We start from the raw sequence: 17709 nt of genomic DNA, 5'->3' as shown, positions 1-17709 counted from the left end.
GCCATCGGAGCGCGAGGGCAGGAAGCATAAAAGCAAGGAGAATCCCCTCAAGAACTGAGAGACTATCTGCATCAGCATCAGCATCATCCTCGTCATTCATCAGCTTCACTTTCCAGATCACTCCAGAACAAGAACATCCAGCTTCCCAACACCGCTAAAATGGCCCCTAACAAGTACACCATCACCATTAGAAACGAGAACGGTTCGGACCAAAACTACTCTCTGTTCAACCAGAAGCCCATCATCAACGGCAAGGTGCAGGAGCAGATCTTCTCCAACGTCTTCTGCAACTTCTCCACCGCCGTAGGCCAAACGGCTGAGGTTACCATCAGCACCCAGTACAAGGCCGTTGTCGGCACCCACAAGGGCGACGATAAGAGTGTCCAGGTCAAGGTGGGCATGACCCGCGACGTCACCCTTGGTGTGATGAACAACGACGGCACCGTCACCAACGGCACCACCCTTGAGTTCGCCCTGGCCAGCAACGGAGCCCCGACTTTCTCCGCCGAGCCACTTCCCTCCTCTGGCTTTGTTAACGCTTTCGCCATCAAGGCCCCAGCCGACAAGGGCTGGGACAAATCTGATGCAAAGGCCGGTAAGAGACCTACGCTTCTGACTCCCAACATGCAGTTAGTGCGCATTATGCTGATTTTATCTCTAACAAGGCAACTGGGTCATCGGCCTCGGTTTGTCCAGCAGCGAGGGCAACGGCCCGAGTGCTACCTTTACCCCCGAGCCCGGCGTCACGTATCAGATCCAGCCCTCCAACACGTTCTACCTCGTCGCACAGAACTTCGAGAAGGGCGTTCTTATGGATGTCGCCAAGATCGGAGACGTCCTTCCCATTGAGTTCACCAAGCTGCCCGGCCCCAACGTGACCATCGTCCACGGCAGGCAGGGCGGCCTTAACATTCAGAAGAAGCCTGATTTCTAAGCGCAGCGATGCTCGCAACGCGCTTCTTCACTCACCGGGAGAGGCAAGAACAGGGGACTGTGGCAGAGACGGTGGGTCAGGCAGGCGGGCAGTATACGTTGGGATTTAGTGAGAATGCCTTAGATAAAACACAGAAAATAGAATGCATGCTTCATTCTCCACCCAGGCTCTCGCCCTTTAACCCTGTTGGGGATCTACATATTTGTTTGCATTTTCTCGACTTCGGTGAGCACTATTGAACGAAGGTTGTAGTAGTGAACGAAGTGCATTGCTTAGTTAACAAGTCTGCAGTGTAAGGTACCTTACCTTTCGTTGTAGTGACTTAGCTGACCAGAGCCACTATGCTCCCCTAAACTCGCCTGCATACTAATATAGCAAAGAGGATGTCCTCGGACAACGAAGACAAATTCATCTCGAAGTTTCATCCGGCAACCGCTGTATTTTCTCCTCGCTAAGCGGGAGTTGCGGAAGAACCGTTGTAATGTAGCAGTATTCGCACACGACATGTGAGCATTGAGGTAAACATTGGGAGGTCAGTCTAAGAGGAAATAAACCGCTTCCACATAGGTGCTGTTTGCATTATTGCTTGTTAGCAATCCAGTCTCGTTGAAGACGATATTCAATAAGGTACACGGGCTACGACTTACGCACGACCACACTTTCTGATGCTTGTACCTCTGTTGCTCCCCTGCTGCGCAGGTATCGGGACCCGGAGGGCTTGTGGATGTACGCGGAACGGCCGCTGCCCGAGCAGCGGTTTCTGTCCGCGATGGCGCGTCCCAGGACGAAGACATCGTCCGGGTAGGCTTGTCTTGTTGGGAAGACGAGCCGGCTCCTGGCCCCCCTGAGCTCCGGCACAGTGATGAAGGCGGTTGACTTGAAGTTGAAATTGAAATAGGTGACGGTGGGGTGGCTGACGGCAGCGCGGAGGCTTTAGTTGCTGTTAGCTCTACACTGCGTGTCGGTGACAGTCCGCCCCACGTCCAATACGGCAACAGTGATTGCCCACTCCTCATGGAGGACGATGCCGATGCCGTGGTTGATGGCGTCGTTGAACCTTTAGGCGCCGCTGCTGCCCTGGCTGACTTTGATACCGATACCGCCGTCACCACCGCCGCTCCTTCAGCGCGCTTCAAGTGATTTTGTGTAGCTTTTCGGTTGCTTGTGTGGGCCAGTCTCAGACTCATAGCTGTTTCTGACGCTGTACTCTCTTCTGAGGCATCTCCGTCATTGTCTGTTGTGGATTGGGTATGTGAGGATGGTACTAAAAGTTCTCCAGTTGCCGTTCGTCCATCGCCGCACAAGGTTGATCCTTCGGCATGCGAGGATGGTTCCTTATGCGGTAAAAATGACCGTTGGAGTCGGAGTCGGACTCTCATGTCCTGCCAATTCTGCCTCGGGCTATAGGTTGCGGTTCGATGCCCCTCACTCTCCGAGCCCAGTTCAGACAGCGAGCGACATTCCAACTTTCGATAGGAGGTCGCTGGAGATCGTCTGCCAGGCAAGATGACCCAAACCGTGATGCCCGCCAGTAGGCAGGTTGAAAGTATGGTAAGCAGAGCATCAGTGCCCTGAAGACCCCAGGCAACTTTCAGAGCAGCCAGCATACCGGCCTGGACCTTGCTAGGGGTCCTTGCTGCCTGGGCCACTGTGTTCTCGACAACATGGTAGCGCGTGGGCAGAGGGGACTGGAAAATCTGGTCGCAATCCAGTCCCAGATGTGACCAGGGAAGTTGCGCTGCCTAAAATATTGTTAGCAGTGGCTTCAGTAACGCATTGAGACCGCCAGCGCGTGACCAGAAGCTCCTTAAAGGACGGAACCGACCTTCAGCTCCACACACAGCCGCTTGGCCTCAATATCGCTCTGGTACCGTTGCTCCTCGTAGATTCTCTTCGCGTACGTCTCGTCTTGCGATCTGAACCAGTCGAGCAAGAAATAAGACAGGGGACTAATGACTGCGAGACAGCCCCATATGGCTGCGGCTCTGCCGTAGTCTCCGCAACAGAGCCAGGAGAATTTCTGCATCCGTTCGCAGAAAAAAACGGTTAGATAGGCCTCTATTTCGTATGGGTATACTTAAGGCTCGGTTGTCTTACGCGTTTTCTCTTCTGGGGCTGGGAATTCACTGCGAGAGGTAGACCTTGGTTTCTTTGAGCATATTGGGAGTGCGAGCCGGCGGGAATTTGCGCTGGTAGTTGTTTCCCGCTACTGCTACTACTGTTGACATTATGCGCTGCTGGAACGACCCTCACTCGTCTTTGAGAACCCGGACCCGGAGGGTGTTGACGTGTGGCGGCGCGCTGAAGGCGGGATGCAGTTGCCATCTGAGAGTTTCAGTTTGATCACCCCAGGTTGCGTAGGGGTGTGCGAAGGTAGAAGAGGAGGGAGGGAGGGAGGCTAGAAAGGTTTTACAGGAAACAGAAGGCTGACTCGACTCACTTCCGCTCACCGCCACACATGCATGTCCCGGGCCATCATTGCCCGCGTGCGCCAAATGGCCATTCAACCCAATCAAGTTCCCGACTTTCACTTTTCCGGTTACCGATTCGGGGAAGACAACCTCTGCACTGCCCCTTGCCTCAAGGCTCGAGCTCAAGGTAGGTACAGTACTTAATTGTCATTGGGAACCAGACATTGCTGCGCCACGGTGACGGTGTATACACCTCCACTACGACTTTCCGACGTCAAGAAAACATGTCTAGTCAAGACAGATGGTCAAACTGATGCTCTCGTCCAAATAACTTCACTTAAAACAGCTAACGGAAGTGATATTTAGCTTGGCCAACCGAAGGTGATGTCGCGCAATACCAGCAGTTTGTTGCACTCGTCGCTCCGGCTTAACGGCCAGCCGACAGGTGCAAGTGTTGTAAGAAATCCTCCAGCCCAGACACGTCTCCTGTGTCCGCAGCGTTGGCTTCTCGTACGTGAGTCTGGATCGCCGTTGTGATCTCTCGGTACAAGTTCACATCGGGCATTCGTGGGTATTCGGAGTCAATCTTGATGTTCCCAACAAACGCCTTCAACTCCCCATCTACATCGTAGGTAGGTGGGTTAGCCGGCGCCTCTTGAGAAAAGCGGTTATCCACATCGGGCATTGTGGAAGTCCTGCTTCTGGCATAACTTACCGGTAAACATCGAACGGAACCCGTCGAATATCGTTATGCCGTCAGGCTTGCGCGGCCTCAAGGACAGGAACATCACGGCTAGAGGGAGGGCCCAGAGGCTGCCAAAACAAGCCTGAGCCACGGTGATTGCGGTGCGAACTTCCTCCTTGTTGGCAGCCAGGGCCAAGCCATGGACAATCTTCTCCCGGATGGTGTTGACTGGTTTCGCCCACTGATCCCGCCGTGTAGGGTCTGCCAGCTCGGGGCATAGGTTGAACAGCCCGGCATCAATGAGTTGCTGCATTGAAGTTTGCCGGCAGCGGCCGCTCACGTCGAGGCGTCCCTGGGAAAGGTATTCCCCATAGTAAAAATACACGTCTGAGTTGTCCTTGTCCTTGTACTCTGTGCGCATAGCCTTCATCCGTGCTAGGTTCTTGTCGTATCCATGGAAGGCTTCGATTGCGTCCAAGTCCTTGATGAATGTGCCTTTGGGGAACTTCCGGGTGTCGAGAACAAGCAGATATACCTGCGAAAGGCATGTGTCTCTGCCCTCCCGCCTGTCCTTGCTTTGCCGGTATAGCCCGTACTGGAGGACGAACAAGAGAGAGCTCGACCAGGACATGAAGTTGCAATCCCCCTTCTCGTCGTGGCGCTTGTTCCACCAAAAGTGGTCCTCCAGACACCGGGCAGCCTCCCATGGTTGGAGTTGAAAAAGGTCTTTTTTGTTCAGGCCATGGTCGCAAGCTGGGGAACTGACTTGGCGAGTGGTGGTAGTTCCTACTGTGCTCGGACCATGCACTCGGAAGAGATACGTGGGTATGTCGTTGAAGGACTTGGATACGGATCGCTGAGCAGGGCTTGGGGAGAAGAGAAGAGCATCCCTGACTTCCTCCAAGACGTTCACTCGTCTAGCTAAGGGCTCGCCCATGGCAGAGAGGGTGCTCGGACTGGAGGTTTCCTTTGAGCGAGTCGTCCCAGGTATTGGCGGCACCTAGGATGCAATTCAGGTTCTGACTGGCAGGATCAGTATTGCCAGTTGGTCCCAGAGACTGGTTGACTACATACCTGAAATGGCTATCTTATTTGGCGCCAAAAGAAGATGGTTAAGTACAGGTAAGAGAGTCGGTCGTCAAGCCAAAGCCGCCGTGAGCCTTGTGAGGAGAAACAGTCCTGGAGCACTGCAGGCTGCGCCCCAGAGGCGGGGTTTAGTTTCAGCTCTCTTCCTCAAGTGTGTGCCACAATGCTATTGGCTCACCGGAACCAACCGGAAGAGTGAGGCGGCCTATGCATTTCTCTTGCTTTCGGTATGATCTGGGGTGATTTGTGGTCCGAGAGAAGAAGCCTGGGGCGGCTTAGACATCTGGTCCTTAGAGCGCTTCAACTTCTGACCTCCACGGCTGTACATGAACCAGAGCTCTACAACGTCCGGATGTTGAGATCTACCCACACGCCGCTCTAGTTAAGGTATCGGGAGTTACTGCTCAGGGACTATAACTCTCATCCCCAAGCTGCGCACTACCTCGAAGTCACGTCCTACGACCAGGAAACAACGGATCGACCACATCATTTCCCAAGACAGGTTTATTTCGTATATACGCTCGAAGTCGGGATCGAAGATGATCTTCCACAGATCTTCGAATTCCTTGTCTACATCAAAACGTGTTAGCCAGGGCAATACGCCAGCAGAACCCAGCCTAGTGGCGACTGTCTTATTGTAAAGCTTATAGGTAAATTTCGGACACAACCCGTTGATGATTGTCTTCTCGTTATGTCTTCATAGCTGCAATGACAGCAGCACTATAGCGATAGGGGCGGCCCAGCGGTTGCTAAACTAGGCTCGAGCAGCTGCAATTGCTATGCGAATCTCCTCCCTGTCGGTCTCCTTGACAATCCCGCTGATTTCCAAAATGAAACGGTGACCTCTGCTAGTGACCATGCAAACCGCCAAGCAAGACCTCTGATCAATGACGATGTGGTTCGATGTCAGGGGGATATCTCAGGTCTGAAACGTATGGCTCGTTTTTGGAAACCCCCGCAGAAAACCGCCAAAGCCCTTTGATATCACTTTCTGAGAGGTAAATTTGACAGCCCTCCCGTATTGCCCGGCAATCACCTAGTAAGAATCAGTTAAACAACTTTGACAAGCCATTAAGCCAATGCAACTCGACGAGCTGCTCGATTCATACCCTTTATAAATGATGCATTGCTATGGTTGTCGAGGTCTACGAGCTTCAACTCCGGGAAACCATTTCGGTCCCTTAGAACCCGGCCGTCTGGCACCTTGAAAATTTGGCGCCCAATCCACTAATCTTTTAGGCTCAACACACTGATTTTCAGGACTTCAAATCTCGCGACAGTACAGTTCTCAAGCTCCAGGGGTATCTCGACCCTTCCTATCTCCACAGGAGCCACAGATCCGGGATAGAGCGAATATCTAAAGGGACCTCAAACCTAGGCACGTTCGAGTCGACCGCCGGCGACGGCGGCGGTAGAGATGCTGTAGCAAGCTGGGGAACGCCCCCCTGCTCTTCCTCTCCAGCAGTAGAAGATAGTTGGGGGGAAGTGGCCCCGCGGGATGGCACCCCGGTCGACGTGGGCGCCGGCGCGCGGCCCGGCGCCCTCGGTCGCCCGCGCTTCGGCATCTCGAGCCGTTGTACGACAGTGCTGCGTCCCGGACTGATCGTGACGGTGTACGAAGCTCGAGAGCCGGGGCGGCGATCAGGGGCTCGTTGTCGTCCTCCTCGAACTTGGTCGCTGCCACCGCCGCCGCCGGAGTAGTGGCGACTTCAATGGTCTCGCCTGCTCAAAGGCTTAGCGGGGGAGCATAGGGCTGGTTGCCCAGCCGACCGGGCTAGGGAGCGTTTACTCTCATCACGCCGTCGCCGTTTGGCGGCGGCAGCTTGTCCTACGGCCACAGCAGCGTCTAGGCGGCGTTTCCTCTGCTTCTCCAATCGCGTCCCCTTTTGGGGGGCTCGGCTTACAACTTTCGCCTTCATAAAAAGGAGCAGCTTGCCTTCATCGACAAGATCGCCGGGAAGTGGTCGCCCTAGCGGCCAGGTCGACTGTCTGGCGGCCCAGTCCTCAGGAATTGGGTCCCAATTTTTGAAGCACTAGTCCTATAGCGGTGTCAGGATGGGATTGAGAGTCGTCGTGAGAAGAAGGGGACCGGCCGACCTTCCACTCTTACTGTTTGGGCTTGTAGGCTTTGAAGTGTTTTGGGGCACCGTAACCCTCCAGGTTTAGGAGATAATATTCCATCGCCTCGCGTATGCGAGCATCCTCAATTGCAGTGGCCGCCATGGTAATCGGGCGAGAAAAAAAGAAAAAGGAAAGAGGATTGGGGGTTGTCCTAGGGTGCCAGCCGTGGATAGCAGTGGTGTTTTATAAAGTGACGGATGTTTTTTGCGCTGCGCACTTCATTGCAGGCCACGCGTCTTTGGAAGGTCTGGGCACGTAAAGGCTAGTCATGTGCCCCTTCCACTTCGTCATTTCTTTTGGCGGGCCGCGCGCGTTTTGTATTAGGTTTTCCACGAAAAATTGGAAGGTCCACTAAAGCTGATGACCTTCCAGCGGGAGCCCAATTTGGCGGGGCAAATGGAGGACCCACCGGTTTTTGGCGGACGAAAACCGGGTTTTTGTTACGCTTGGAACCTGAGATACCCACACGTTACAAATGACTCCGTAATAGGACCACGGTACGCGAAAATTAGCTTAGCGATTGACAGGTCCATCCTTTCACATGATCCGAAAAAATCTCCCCTCGCGCGTATACACCAACCACCGGCAACCAGAGGTTGATCCTGTTCACATCATTCTCATCAATGTCAAGTAGGTCGGAGTAGAGTTGAATCATCCCACCGCCTGATGCTCGCCCTAGGATGAGGGTCAGTACCGTCTGAGACCAACATATTTTGAGTCCACAACGCTTCAACCGGGCCTCGCTTCCAATAGACGTCTCAATCAACCGCATACAGTGAAAAGACATATCCCGCTGCAGCAGGGTTTGGTACTGCGGAGGCTGTTACCGCCGCTGGGTGTACATTGACCCTGGCGGCCTTCGGGCCTTCTGTCAGCAGGATTACCAGCAGAAGCTGGCATAGCGAGCCCGAGAACGGCGTTGCCGAGCAGGATAGTGAAAGCTAGCTGAGAGCCGCATGACTAAGGTACCTGTTGAATTGAGATGTAATGGGGAAAGCGCTTGGTAAGGTGGGAAGAGCGGGCTTGGTGTTGTGAAGTGGATTGGATATGGCATTACTCCCTTGAACGGGGTGATGGTTTAGACAGGTATTCATCCTTGGAGTTCCGAGCCGAATGTCAGATTCTTTTTGGATTGTCCCAGTGTCGTTGGGACTTCGAACTTCGGTGGGCGAGTGATGATCGACTCGAATCTTACTTGTCCTGTTCCCTGGCATTGTTGCTGATATGACGTCTCGGACTCTGAAGATCACGGTAACTTCACTAGGCTTGTCCCGCAACCTGTTTTCATGACTGGATGTCTTCGGGTGAGTCCCATGTTCATTGGAAACTGACATTGAACAGACCCCACGCAATGCAGTCGATCTTCAAAGGCACTAACTCAATCCTCAATTTTACGGGCTCGAAATCAAGACACTGTCAATGCGCTTCAAGGCTCGGAATAGGGGCAGCATCGACACGTGTGTAGAGAGAGCAAGAGAAAGTTGACGAAGATCGCCTTGAAGCCGCGGGCAGAAATCAAGGAGACAGACTGCCATGTCTCAGTTGGCCTTGGCGGAAATGTCTCAGCGTTAGAGCTGTCATTGGTTAATCTGTGATGCGGCTGCGTACGGACCATTCGTAATCGTATCTATCGTGTTGAGCTACACGCGCGTACCCAGCAATCACTTAGAAGCCCGCGACATGCACATCGCGATCGGCAAGTCTCACAACGTGAAGGTATCCGAGCCAACAATCGGAGGCATCGCTGGACTTGCGCCAGTCAATGCATAGTATTGTGAGACACCGATGGGGCACTCCCGCGGCTGAACTCGGAGGGCGAAGATCTTGGTCTTTCTTTGTTCATTTCAAACTCTTCAATCTCAGACGTCATTCCCGCTCGCGCCGTAGTGAAAATCACATAATTATGCGGCTGGCTGAACGCGAAGACTTGCCCGCCCATGTTCTCGATCATGGTTAAGCATCCCTTTGGTTTCCCTCAAAGTCTCAAACTCAGTTTCATCGCGGACACCTATTCTGTCGACCACGATTCCCGCTAGTTCCTGTTCAGAAGCCATGGCAGTGACAAATTATCGATCGTCAGCCAGAGGAGAGACCACTAAGCGCCTCGTCGCTCAGCTGGTCAATGAGCGATTGGCAACGCTGACTTTGCTTGATGGTACCGACCAACCCCGAGCACGGATCACAGGACCAGGCAATCCGGCCCGGTGGATGACTCTGCCCGTCACGGATGGCTTCAGTTTGTCGAAACCTCTTCGGCCAAATGACTTTCGGCTCCCCGTCACGCTCTGTGCCAATGGCATGGAATCCAAAGAAGATGATCCAGGCTCTATCTTCGCGTTCTGTACCTCATGGTTTTGCTGTGACGAGAAAACAGCATCGTCCATCACTTACGAACTTCGAAACTCGGCCGTGATGCTAGGTGCGTACAGACCTATCATTGTTATAATCGAAGGGAATCCTAACAAACACAAGAGAAATGGATGCAACTTGGGTCCAAATGGCCTATACTTAACATCAATTCTTCATTTCTGGACTGGGAGAGATGCCTCGTTACGGGCCATCCTACGCATCCGGTATACTGCCAACGTTTCTCCAGCCTTGTTGATGATTGTTGACATATCTCCAGTTTCACAGGACATGCTTTGCCCATGGCCTTCTGCAGCCAGTTGGACCAGATGACATCCCGAACATGTTAAACCCGGCCCTTTCGTTTGTCACCATCCCGAGATTCTCAGTGCGACTTTTTGGGCCGTTTGACAGACTTTTGCGACCTCTATTGGACCTCTTGGAGGTTCCTTCGCCTGCTGGTCTCGAGGACTACTACATAGTAGTGCCCTGTCTCTCACAACACCTCCCTGCCTTGCTCCACTTCTTCCCTGAAGCAACCCCTATCAAGACCGTTGCCAATCGAGCGGTAGCCCAGGCATCTATCCGAACAGTATCTGTACCCGGGTACACATACGACCTCAAGCTTTCGCTTGCCTGTCTGATCACTTCTGCCTTGCGGGTTGAGCCATGCTGGTCTGCAGCTGCAGCGCCAACCATGACCTCGCTTCTGAAGAAGCTGGTGCCAAAGAATCTCTGGCTGTTTGGAGAGGTTGCCGCTGCTACCGGTAGCCAAAGCAACACCAGTGATGCAAGGTACATGACTTGCATTTTGCGGGAGAATCTGGAGTCCAGAGCCCAGCAGAACAATGAAATGCTTGTTTTGGCCGCTGCGTTGATGGAAAGGCCAAGAGGTGGTCGTCGGACTTACGCTGAGATGCTCTGGAACTTGGACACGACGAACGACAGAATTCTCTGGTTCAAAAAGTAATCATGCGACTCCGTCATTTCTCCTGAATGTTGCGAGCTGACGCAGGAGGCGCAGATACGTTCGCAGCCTTCTGCAGCTTTCCTTGGATCCGTTGGCACGGTACGGGATAGGGTTTGAGTTCCATGCGCAAAATTCCGTCCTCCGAGTATGCCGACGTACCAAGGCAATACAAGGGTTCGCTATCCGCGATCTATCCGGCGTCAGACTTCACGGCCCAACCCTTGAAGCGCAGGGGTTCGACCTCACGAACCTGGAAGGCACAGTCACGGATGATGTCCACGCAGTTTGGAACAGAGTGCACCATGCACTTGTTCAGAACCATATCGGGTACATGCTGTACAGCTTGGGACTCGAAGGAGTGCACGATGGATGGCAGATTGTCTGCTCCGAGCTTGAGCGTGCTCTTGCCGGTAATGACAAGTCGCCGGAACAGATGATTTATCGGCATTTTATGAAGGAGACAATGCCGTTCAAGTCCTTCATCCGAATGAGGATGGAGGCATCGTTTGACAGCGTAGGTTGCTTTCACACCATGCGGCGGATTGTTCTAGAAATTATTTTGGCTGACATATTGGTTTAATTAGTCTTTTAGGATTGTCGAGCAAGAGGTGCCCAACCTGCTTTGGAAGAAGAGTCCTTGGCTTCGTCAAGTATCACTGGCTGCTAGCACGAGCGACGGGATATTTGTTTCGCCCGAGGATGCCGGTCAAGACACCCGAATCATGGAAACCAAATGCTTTCGAGAAGCCCTTCTCCGCAACACTGCTCCGTACGGACAGGTTCCCAAGAATGCCGTGCGACTCAACCCTCACCCCGCGGTCATCCCGAAGAAGTTCTTGGAGAATCTAAACCTGTTCCATGAGGCACTAACAATTGCACTGGTTGATATTATCAACAGGTGGTGGACGGACAAAGAAGCTGATTTTCCCAACCGAATGCCACTTGAGCCTCGGGTCGAGTCTCTCCTTCGGTGGGTGGCCATGGGCTCCGAAGAGGGGTTCATCCGGCCCTATAAAGGAAACCAAGGCAACCTGAGACCGGATGTGCTCATCCCGGCTAGCAATACTTCTTCGCCTTTCCAGTTCAGAGTCTGCGAGTTCAATGGCAGGTTTCCCATCAACTTTCTTGACTACACAGCCAGTGCCTACGAAGCGCTAGCCGACACCAAATGGCAAAATCCGTCCCTTGGACCAGCGTCCGACCACGCAAAACTCTTCGACAGTCTGTTCAAGCTGTTTGATCCGTCGGCCCCTATTCACTTTGTCAGCGAGTCCTCAGAATTTCCACTAGACAGCCCCCTCTACGGCTTGGTGGAGCAGCGCACCGGGATGAGACCAAGATCCGTCAAGCCCTCATCCCTTCGTCTCATAGCCAGCGAGACCGCCCCAACAGGGTTCGATCTGTACTGTGAGATTGATGTTCACGCGAGCATGGTCAGGACGTCTTCGGATTTGATCAACGTCGACGGCCAGGTCTTGGAAAAGGTCCACCAAGTGGGACTCAAGCTCTACGACTTCGAGCTCTTCGCCTTGGCGCCAGAAATGGTTCGACACATCGCCATGCGCAGCGTCAACGACGTGCGAACAGTCTTCATCGCCCACGACAAGAGAATGCTCGGCATAATACGACAAGAGCTCGATGCTCTTGTGCACAAGCACAAGGTCATCACCCAAGCCCAGGCCAGGATCCTGAGCGACGGCATCATCCCCACCATTCTTCCCGGCTCTCCAGAGCTACGACAACTTGCCGAGACTAATACGTTCCACAAGGATGACTTCATCTTGAAACCTTTTCGACTGGCGCGAGGATCGGGAATCGTGCTCGGCAAAGACCTCTCTGCCTCTCAGTGGTCCTCAATCATTGAATCCATGAGAAAGGTGGATTTCAACTCTTCAGCAAGACAGTATGTGCTGCAGCCTTTGCTCCCGCTGCAATCTTTCGACTGGTTCTGGGATGAGAATCGAAAGGTGAGAAAGAGTCGGATGGTGGGTATGTATTATTCCGTCAATGGGCAGTTCATTGGGCTGGGACTGTGGAGGACAGCGGCTGCGTCTGAGGATGTTATTTCCGCTTTGACCAAGGATGGGACACAGGTTCTGTCGGTGGTAAGCCTGGGGAATACTGAGTAGATAATCGCATAGTTCTGTACTAGGCACTGAGATAACATCTTGATGTTCCCCCGATCTTCAGTTCTGTCACAGTATCTGCTGTCCGATTCAAGTGTCCGTATCAAGGTGTAGTAACGAGTCTACAAGCTCCTACTCCACAAGGGACTCCTGGAGGCAATGGCAACGGTCGGGGTATGACCCGGTGAAGCTAAAGGGTTCACAACAACCAGGGTTTACTAGTCTCGATAACGTACATGATAAGCGAGCGGAACACTATTTCACGCGATGTGCCACCTCTATCCTCAGCACGTATTTTCTCAACAACCCAATATGCCTCCTACCTTAAAGGAAAACAGGGTAGTCTTGGCCCTCGAAGCTCTTCAAAACGACAAGAAACTAAGCTTGCGAGCTGCAGCCAAGCTCTGCAATGTGCCGGTTTCAACACTCTCTTACCGACGCGCTGGCCGGCCTGTACGACGCGATCTCCCGGCCAACTCGCGCAAGCTCACCAATCTAGAAGAGAAGGCGATAGTTTAGTATGTGATTGAGCTATCTACACGCGCATTCCCACCTAGATTGAGTGGTGTAGAAGAGATGGCCAACCATCTACTACGCGAACGCCCCCTGTCGGCAAACGCAGGCCAGAGCTCCGCACGCGCTATACGCGTAGATAGGACTACCACAGGGCGAAATGCGAGGATCCAAAGGTCATTGACGAGTGGTTTGCCCTTGTACAGAACATCAAGGCCAAGTATGGGATTGTAGATGACGATATCTACAACTTCGACGAGACTGGGTTTTATGATGGGCATCATCTTCGCGGGCATGGTGGTCACAACCTCGGATGGCTGTACCAAGGCAAAGATGGCTCAGCCTGGTAACCGCGAATAGGCAACGGTAATCCAGAGAGTCGATGCCCTCGGCTGGGCCATCCCACCGTTCATAATGTTGGCCGCGCAGCACCACCTCGCCAATTGGTACACCGAGTGCAATCTCCCGGCCGACTGGCGTATCGCAACTACCGACAATGGCTGGACTACCAATGCCGTGGGCCTCAATTTGATCAAGCACTTCGACTTTCATACAGCACCTCGTACAAAGGGCAAAACCGGTTGTTTATCCTCGATGGCCACGAAAGCCACCACTCGACCGAATTCGAGCTCTACTGCCAGGAGCACAACATCATCACGCTCTGCATGCCTCTACATTTCTGGCACTACCTCCAGCCACTCGATGTCGGCTGCTTTGGGCCACTGAAGCAGGCGTACGGTCGCCAGATCGAGCACTTGATGCGCATGCATATCAACCACGTGAGCAAGCTCGAGTTCCTCTGTGCCTTCCGCGAGGCCTTCTTCGCCTCCATGACGGAGAAGAATATATTATTATTATTACTACACCGCTGTGCCCTAGGGCGTGCCGGACCTTCAACAACTTACTATACAGGAAAACCGCGCCCTCGTGGGCCGGGTGAAAAACCCATATCATCAATCAAGGAAAGGATCAGCGTGTGATCCTGCAAATACAGAGTGAGAAGGCCTCTTGGCCTTCAAAGGAAAGGGATATCAGACCGCGAGCTCCAGCTCCAGCCTCCTGGCCAGACTGTACATCGGCAGTTTTCCCGAGTCCATCAGCCAGTCCAGGATCCTCCCCGTTAGCCGTGCAGCTTTGGGACTGATTCCCTGTAGGACAGAATAAAAGTCCCTTCGCGTTCTGATCTCGGCTCTCTCCCATCTTCGAGTCAACGGTGGGGCCAAGCACCACATCACAAGGTGTTCGACAGTCTCTCGCCCCTCTCCACACTCGCATATAGGCGTCAGTACCTCTGGGACTCTCCTTTCGAATAAGAAAGTCCGAAGGCCTATGGCCCCAGTTCGAATCTGGATCAACAGTGAACTCTTCGCTCTGCTGAGGCCGTCGTGTCTCTTTAGGGTTTTGTTTTGGAACATGGTTTCGTGCTGGTGGTCAAGGTCGTCTGCGGGCCTCGTTGTTGTCCGGCCGTCTCGTTCCTTGAGCCACCTCTCTCTCCAGGCCTCCTCCATTACTGTGTCCGTGTCGGCAGTCCCTCCCGTCCAAACTGCAACTGTGTTGGCGGCTTCTTCTACCGCGTGTGGGCTCCTGCGGCCCAAAGGCTCGCGGTCGGCCCCTGTTGTCCGTCCTCGAGTTGAGTATCTGATATATCTTGCCGCAGGCCGCATGAACAATACTCCCTGCAGTCTTCTTTCCGCCTCGGCCGTCGGCCAGAGTGGGCATTTGAAGCCGGACCACAACGTCAGCCAGTCGTTTGTTGAAGTAAAGGTCCAGTGGCGGCACCCATGTCTCCGTTTCAAGGTTCCGAATGGGTGTGGACTTGAAGGCTCCTGCCACTATCGGTAGACTCTCGTTTTGAGCTTTTCCAAGCGCCTTGGTGGGAGAAGAATATACGGGGTGGCTTTACAGGTGCTGGCCTTGTGCCTTACGACCCAGAGAGGGTGCTCTCCAAGCTGGATGTGCGGCTTCGTACGCCAACGCCTCTGAACTCACCGCCTAGCACTGCACAACCTTGGGTCTTCCAGACACCACACAACCCCCGAGAAGCAGAGTCGCAGTCAATGCTTATCAAGACTCGCATGGCCAACCATCAAAATAGCTCCCCGACTTCGATGTTGGGCGCTGTGGACCAGCTGACCAAGAGTACAATAGCTGTGATGCACCAAGTGGCTCTCCTTCAGGCGGAGGTCTCTTCGCTCCGCAAGGCCAACGAGGCACTAAGCAAGCGCCGCAGAGCTAAGAAAACTCGTGTGCGGCTTGGAGGATCACTTACTGTGCAGGATGCAAAATGATCTACTGGATCAGAGGGCTGTAGATGAGGAGGCAGGGCAAGAAGCGCAGCCGGATAGTAGTGGTATAAGGGGAGCTCGTTCGAAGGTTCGGTGCTGTGGTGTATGCGGCAAGCCTGGCCACAATGCACGCACTTGCCAAGAGGCTGCAGAATCATCTAATTCGGCCATTTCTGATGTAATTATAGTTGGTTCCTAGTGTTGTTCTGTTTGTGATTGAGGATGAATGTCGTAGGATAGTAGAAAGTCGTTGGGAAGCCAACAGCCACGATTCCACGGTGATCACACAGATGATGGGAGCTTACAACAATGGGTTTCAGATATTGGGAGCAGCCCAGAAGTTCTTAGTTGAAGGTTGTTCTTCTCTCATGTCTCCAGCGAAGGGGGAATCGCCCTGACCTCGTTACCCAGCGCCCTGGTTACCCGTCACGTTGCCTGACGCTCAGTTGGGCAGCCATGCATCCAACAGGAGGGCACTTGCAGTTGAGCGTCCGAGTTTCCAGTGCCACGGCTTTCCAACAAATGTGTTCCGCTCGCTTATCTGTTGCGCTCGCTTATCATGTACGTTAACTAGTAAACGTAACCTATTGCGTCACAACCAAGCAAAACCCGCCACTTACAGCACACTGCACCACGCTATCCCGCTCACCAATATATAATACTCTCCAGATCGCTTTGCTACAAAATCGCTATAAGCGAATCGTCCAACTAGTTGTTCCCTAATGAGTACTAGGATCTCCCTCCTTCCTGGAATTTGCCTTTTCCGTCTCCCTCGCCCTCCTATAAGGTTTCCAAGCGTATTATCTCGTATATCTTAGTTGCTAGTAAGACCCGTGACTTCTGTTAGGCCCCTGAGATGGCCAGTCACAGGGCTCTAAACTTGGACTTGTTGCACAAACAGGTACCTGGAGTTTTGTCCCGACCATGGCACATGTATCCCAAACGAATATAGTACGGAGTACATATCAACCGAGACGTATGGACTCCTCCCGACCAACCACTTCGGCGCCCGCAAACAACGGTCGGCGGAACAAGCGCTCCTACTCCTCCAGGAACAGATCTACACAGCCTGGCGGAGCCGAAAGGTAGCAAGCTTGATCAGCTTCGACGTGAAAGGGGCCTACAACGGGGTCTACAAAGAAAGACTTCTTCAACGGATGAAGGCACGAGGCATCCCAGACGAGCTGCTTCGATGGACAAACGCCTTCTGCTCGGAGCGCACAGCAACAATCCAAGTCAACGGACATTCCTCCGAGGTTCAAAGCCTGCCCCAGGCTGGTCTACCTCAAGGCTCTCCCCTGTCTCCGATCTTGTTCCTCTTCTTCAACGCGGATCTGGTGCAACGACGGATCGACAGCCATGGGGGTGCGATAGCCTTTATAGACGACTTCACGGCGTGGGTCACAGGACCTACAGCGCAGAGCAACCGGCAAGGCATCGAAACCATCATCAAGGACGCCCTAGATTGGGAGACAAGGAGCGGTGCTACATTCAACGTACAGAAGACAGCAATCATACACTTCACTCGCAAAATCCACAGGACCGACGCCCAACCATTCATGGTTAAGGGGCAGATCGTTGAACCCCAAAACCATGTCAAGATCTTGGGCGTCATCATGGACGCGAAATTAAAGTACAAAGAGCACATTTGGAGGGCTGCGTCGAGAGGATTGAAGGCAGCAATGGAACTACGGCGTCTCCGAGGTCTGTCCACATCGATGGGCGCGGCAGTTGTTTACATCCACGGTCGCTCCGGTGGTGGACTATGCCTCTAGTCTTTGGATGCACGCATTCAAGAACAGACTCGTTGGACCTATCAACAAGGTGCAGAGAATGGCGGCGCAAGCGATCGTGGGGACGTTCCTTACGGTGGCAACGAGCGTAGCGGAAGCGGAAGCTCACATCGCCAGCGCTCAAGATCGGTTCTGGAGACGGGCCATCAAAATGTGGACCGACATTCACACCCTGCCAGACACCAACCCACTACGCAGAAACTCGTCTCGGATGCGAAAGTTCAGGAAGCAACACCGCTCGCCACTCTACCAGGTGGCAGACGCACTCAAGGGCATGGCAATGGGCGAGTTGGAAACTATTCACCCGTTCACCTTAACACCTTGGGAGGCACGCGTACAAACCATGACACACGAGTTGACTACGACGCAGCGGAATGCCGACTGTGACGTACGCATCGCCGTAAGCAGCTCGGCGCGAAACGGCCTGGTAGGAGTTGGC

At 53.4% G+C, this 17709-nt stretch overlaps 5 protein-coding genes across 5 annotated transcripts; 2 read left to right on the top strand and 3 right to left on the bottom strand.

Moving 5' to 3' along the window:
* The first annotated feature begins 92 nt into the window (after window positions 1–92).
* On the top strand, window positions 93–1034 carry N657DRAFT_670631 (uncharacterized protein). Its single transcript, XM_062795552.1, has 2 exons — window positions 93–595; window positions 666–1034. The coding sequence occupies exons 1-2, from the start codon at window positions 160–162 to the stop codon at window positions 932–934; spliced, it is 705 nt and encodes a 234-aa protein (XP_062648486.1). The 5' UTR covers window positions 93–159; the 3' UTR covers window positions 935–1034.
* Window positions 1035–1073: 39 nt separating this feature from the next.
* On the bottom strand, window positions 1074–3489 carry N657DRAFT_330583 (uncharacterized protein). Its single transcript, XM_062786857.1, has 4 exons — window positions 3032–3489; window positions 2760–2954; window positions 1586–2676; window positions 1074–1504 (listed from the first exon to the last, which is right to left on the bottom strand). The coding sequence occupies exons 1-4, from the start codon at window positions 3257–3259 to the stop codon at window positions 1468–1470; spliced, it is 1551 nt and encodes a 516-aa protein (XP_062648485.1). The 5' UTR covers window positions 3260–3489; the 3' UTR covers window positions 1074–1467.
* Window positions 3490–3636: 147 nt separating this feature from the next.
* Window positions 3637–5347, bottom strand: N657DRAFT_330558 (uncharacterized protein). The gene is made up of 2 exons (XM_062786856.1): window positions 5105–5347; window positions 3637–5049 (listed from the first exon to the last, which is right to left on the bottom strand). Exon 2 carries the CDS (start codon window positions 4965–4967, stop codon window positions 4014–4016), a length of 954 nt encoding a protein of 317 aa, XP_062648484.1. The 5' UTR covers window positions 4968–5049; window positions 5105–5347; the 3' UTR covers window positions 3637–4013.
* A 1143-nt stretch (window positions 5348–6490) lies between these two features.
* N657DRAFT_670628 (uncharacterized protein) lies at window positions 6491–7339 on the bottom strand (the record flags this gene model as incomplete). Its single annotated transcript, XM_062795551.1, has 4 exons — window positions 6491–6681; window positions 6734–6838; window positions 6906–7105; window positions 7227–7339. The coding sequence occupies 4 exons, from the start codon at window positions 7337–7339 to the stop codon at window positions 6491–6493; spliced, it is 609 nt and encodes a 202-aa protein (XP_062648483.1).
* A 1570-nt stretch (window positions 7340–8909) lies between these two features.
* Window positions 8910–12735, top strand: N657DRAFT_615634 (uncharacterized protein). The gene is made up of 5 exons (XM_062790469.1): window positions 8910–9656; window positions 9710–9810; window positions 9864–10549; window positions 10608–11067; window positions 11138–12735. The coding sequence occupies exons 1-5, from the start codon at window positions 9290–9292 to the stop codon at window positions 12680–12682; spliced, it is 3159 nt and encodes a 1052-aa protein (XP_062648482.1). The 5' UTR covers window positions 8910–9289; the 3' UTR covers window positions 12683–12735.
* The last annotated feature ends 4974 nt before the right edge of the window (window positions 12736–17709 follow it).

Source organism: Parathielavia appendiculata, assembly GCF_033297405.1.
Source record: "Parathielavia appendiculata strain CBS 731.68 unplaced genomic scaffold N657scaffold_4, whole genome shotgun sequence".
In the NCBI taxonomy this organism is placed as follows: domain Eukaryota; kingdom Fungi; phylum Ascomycota; class Sordariomycetes; order Sordariales; family Chaetomiaceae; genus Parathielavia; species Parathielavia appendiculata.
The sequence above is the reverse complement of the archived record's forward strand: the minus strand, read 5'-3'. Positions and strand labels throughout refer to the sequence as shown.

Bases quoted from the DNA above. Each gene is read 5' to 3' on its own strand.
- N657DRAFT_330558 (XM_062786856.1), bottom strand. From the start codon at position 4,967: ATGGGCGAGCCCTTAGCTAGACGAGTGAACGTCTTGGAGGAAGTCAGG.
- N657DRAFT_615634 (XM_062790469.1), top strand. From the start codon at position 9,290: ATGGCAGTGACAAATTATCGATCGTCAGCCAGAGGAGAGACCACTAAG. The intron at 9,811-9,863 runs GTATACTGCCAA...ACATATCTCCAG, and splicing joins CGGGCCATCCTACGCATCCG to TTTCACAGGACATGCTTTGC. The intron at 10,550-10,607 runs GTAATCATGCGA...CAGGAGGCGCAG, and splicing joins AGAATTCTCTGGTTCAAAAA to ATACGTTCGCAGCCTTCTGC.
- N657DRAFT_330583 (XM_062786857.1), bottom strand. From the start codon at position 3,259: ATGGCAACTGCATCCCGCCTTCAGCGCGCCGCCACACGTCAACACCCT. The intron at 2,677-2,759 runs GTCGGTTCCGTC...ACAATATTTTAG, and splicing joins GGCTGTGTGTGGAGCTGAAG to GCAGCGCAACTTCCCTGGTC. The intron at 1,505-1,585 runs GTGCGTAAGTCG...TAATGCAAACAG, and splicing joins AAGCATCAGAAAGTGTGGTC to CACCTATGTGGAAGCGGTTT.
- N657DRAFT_670631 (XM_062795552.1), top strand. From the start codon at position 160: ATGGCCCCTAACAAGTACACCATCACCATTAGAAACGAGAACGGTTCG. The intron at 596-665 runs GTAAGAGACCTA...ATCTCTAACAAG, and splicing joins CAAATCTGATGCAAAGGCCG to GCAACTGGGTCATCGGCCTC.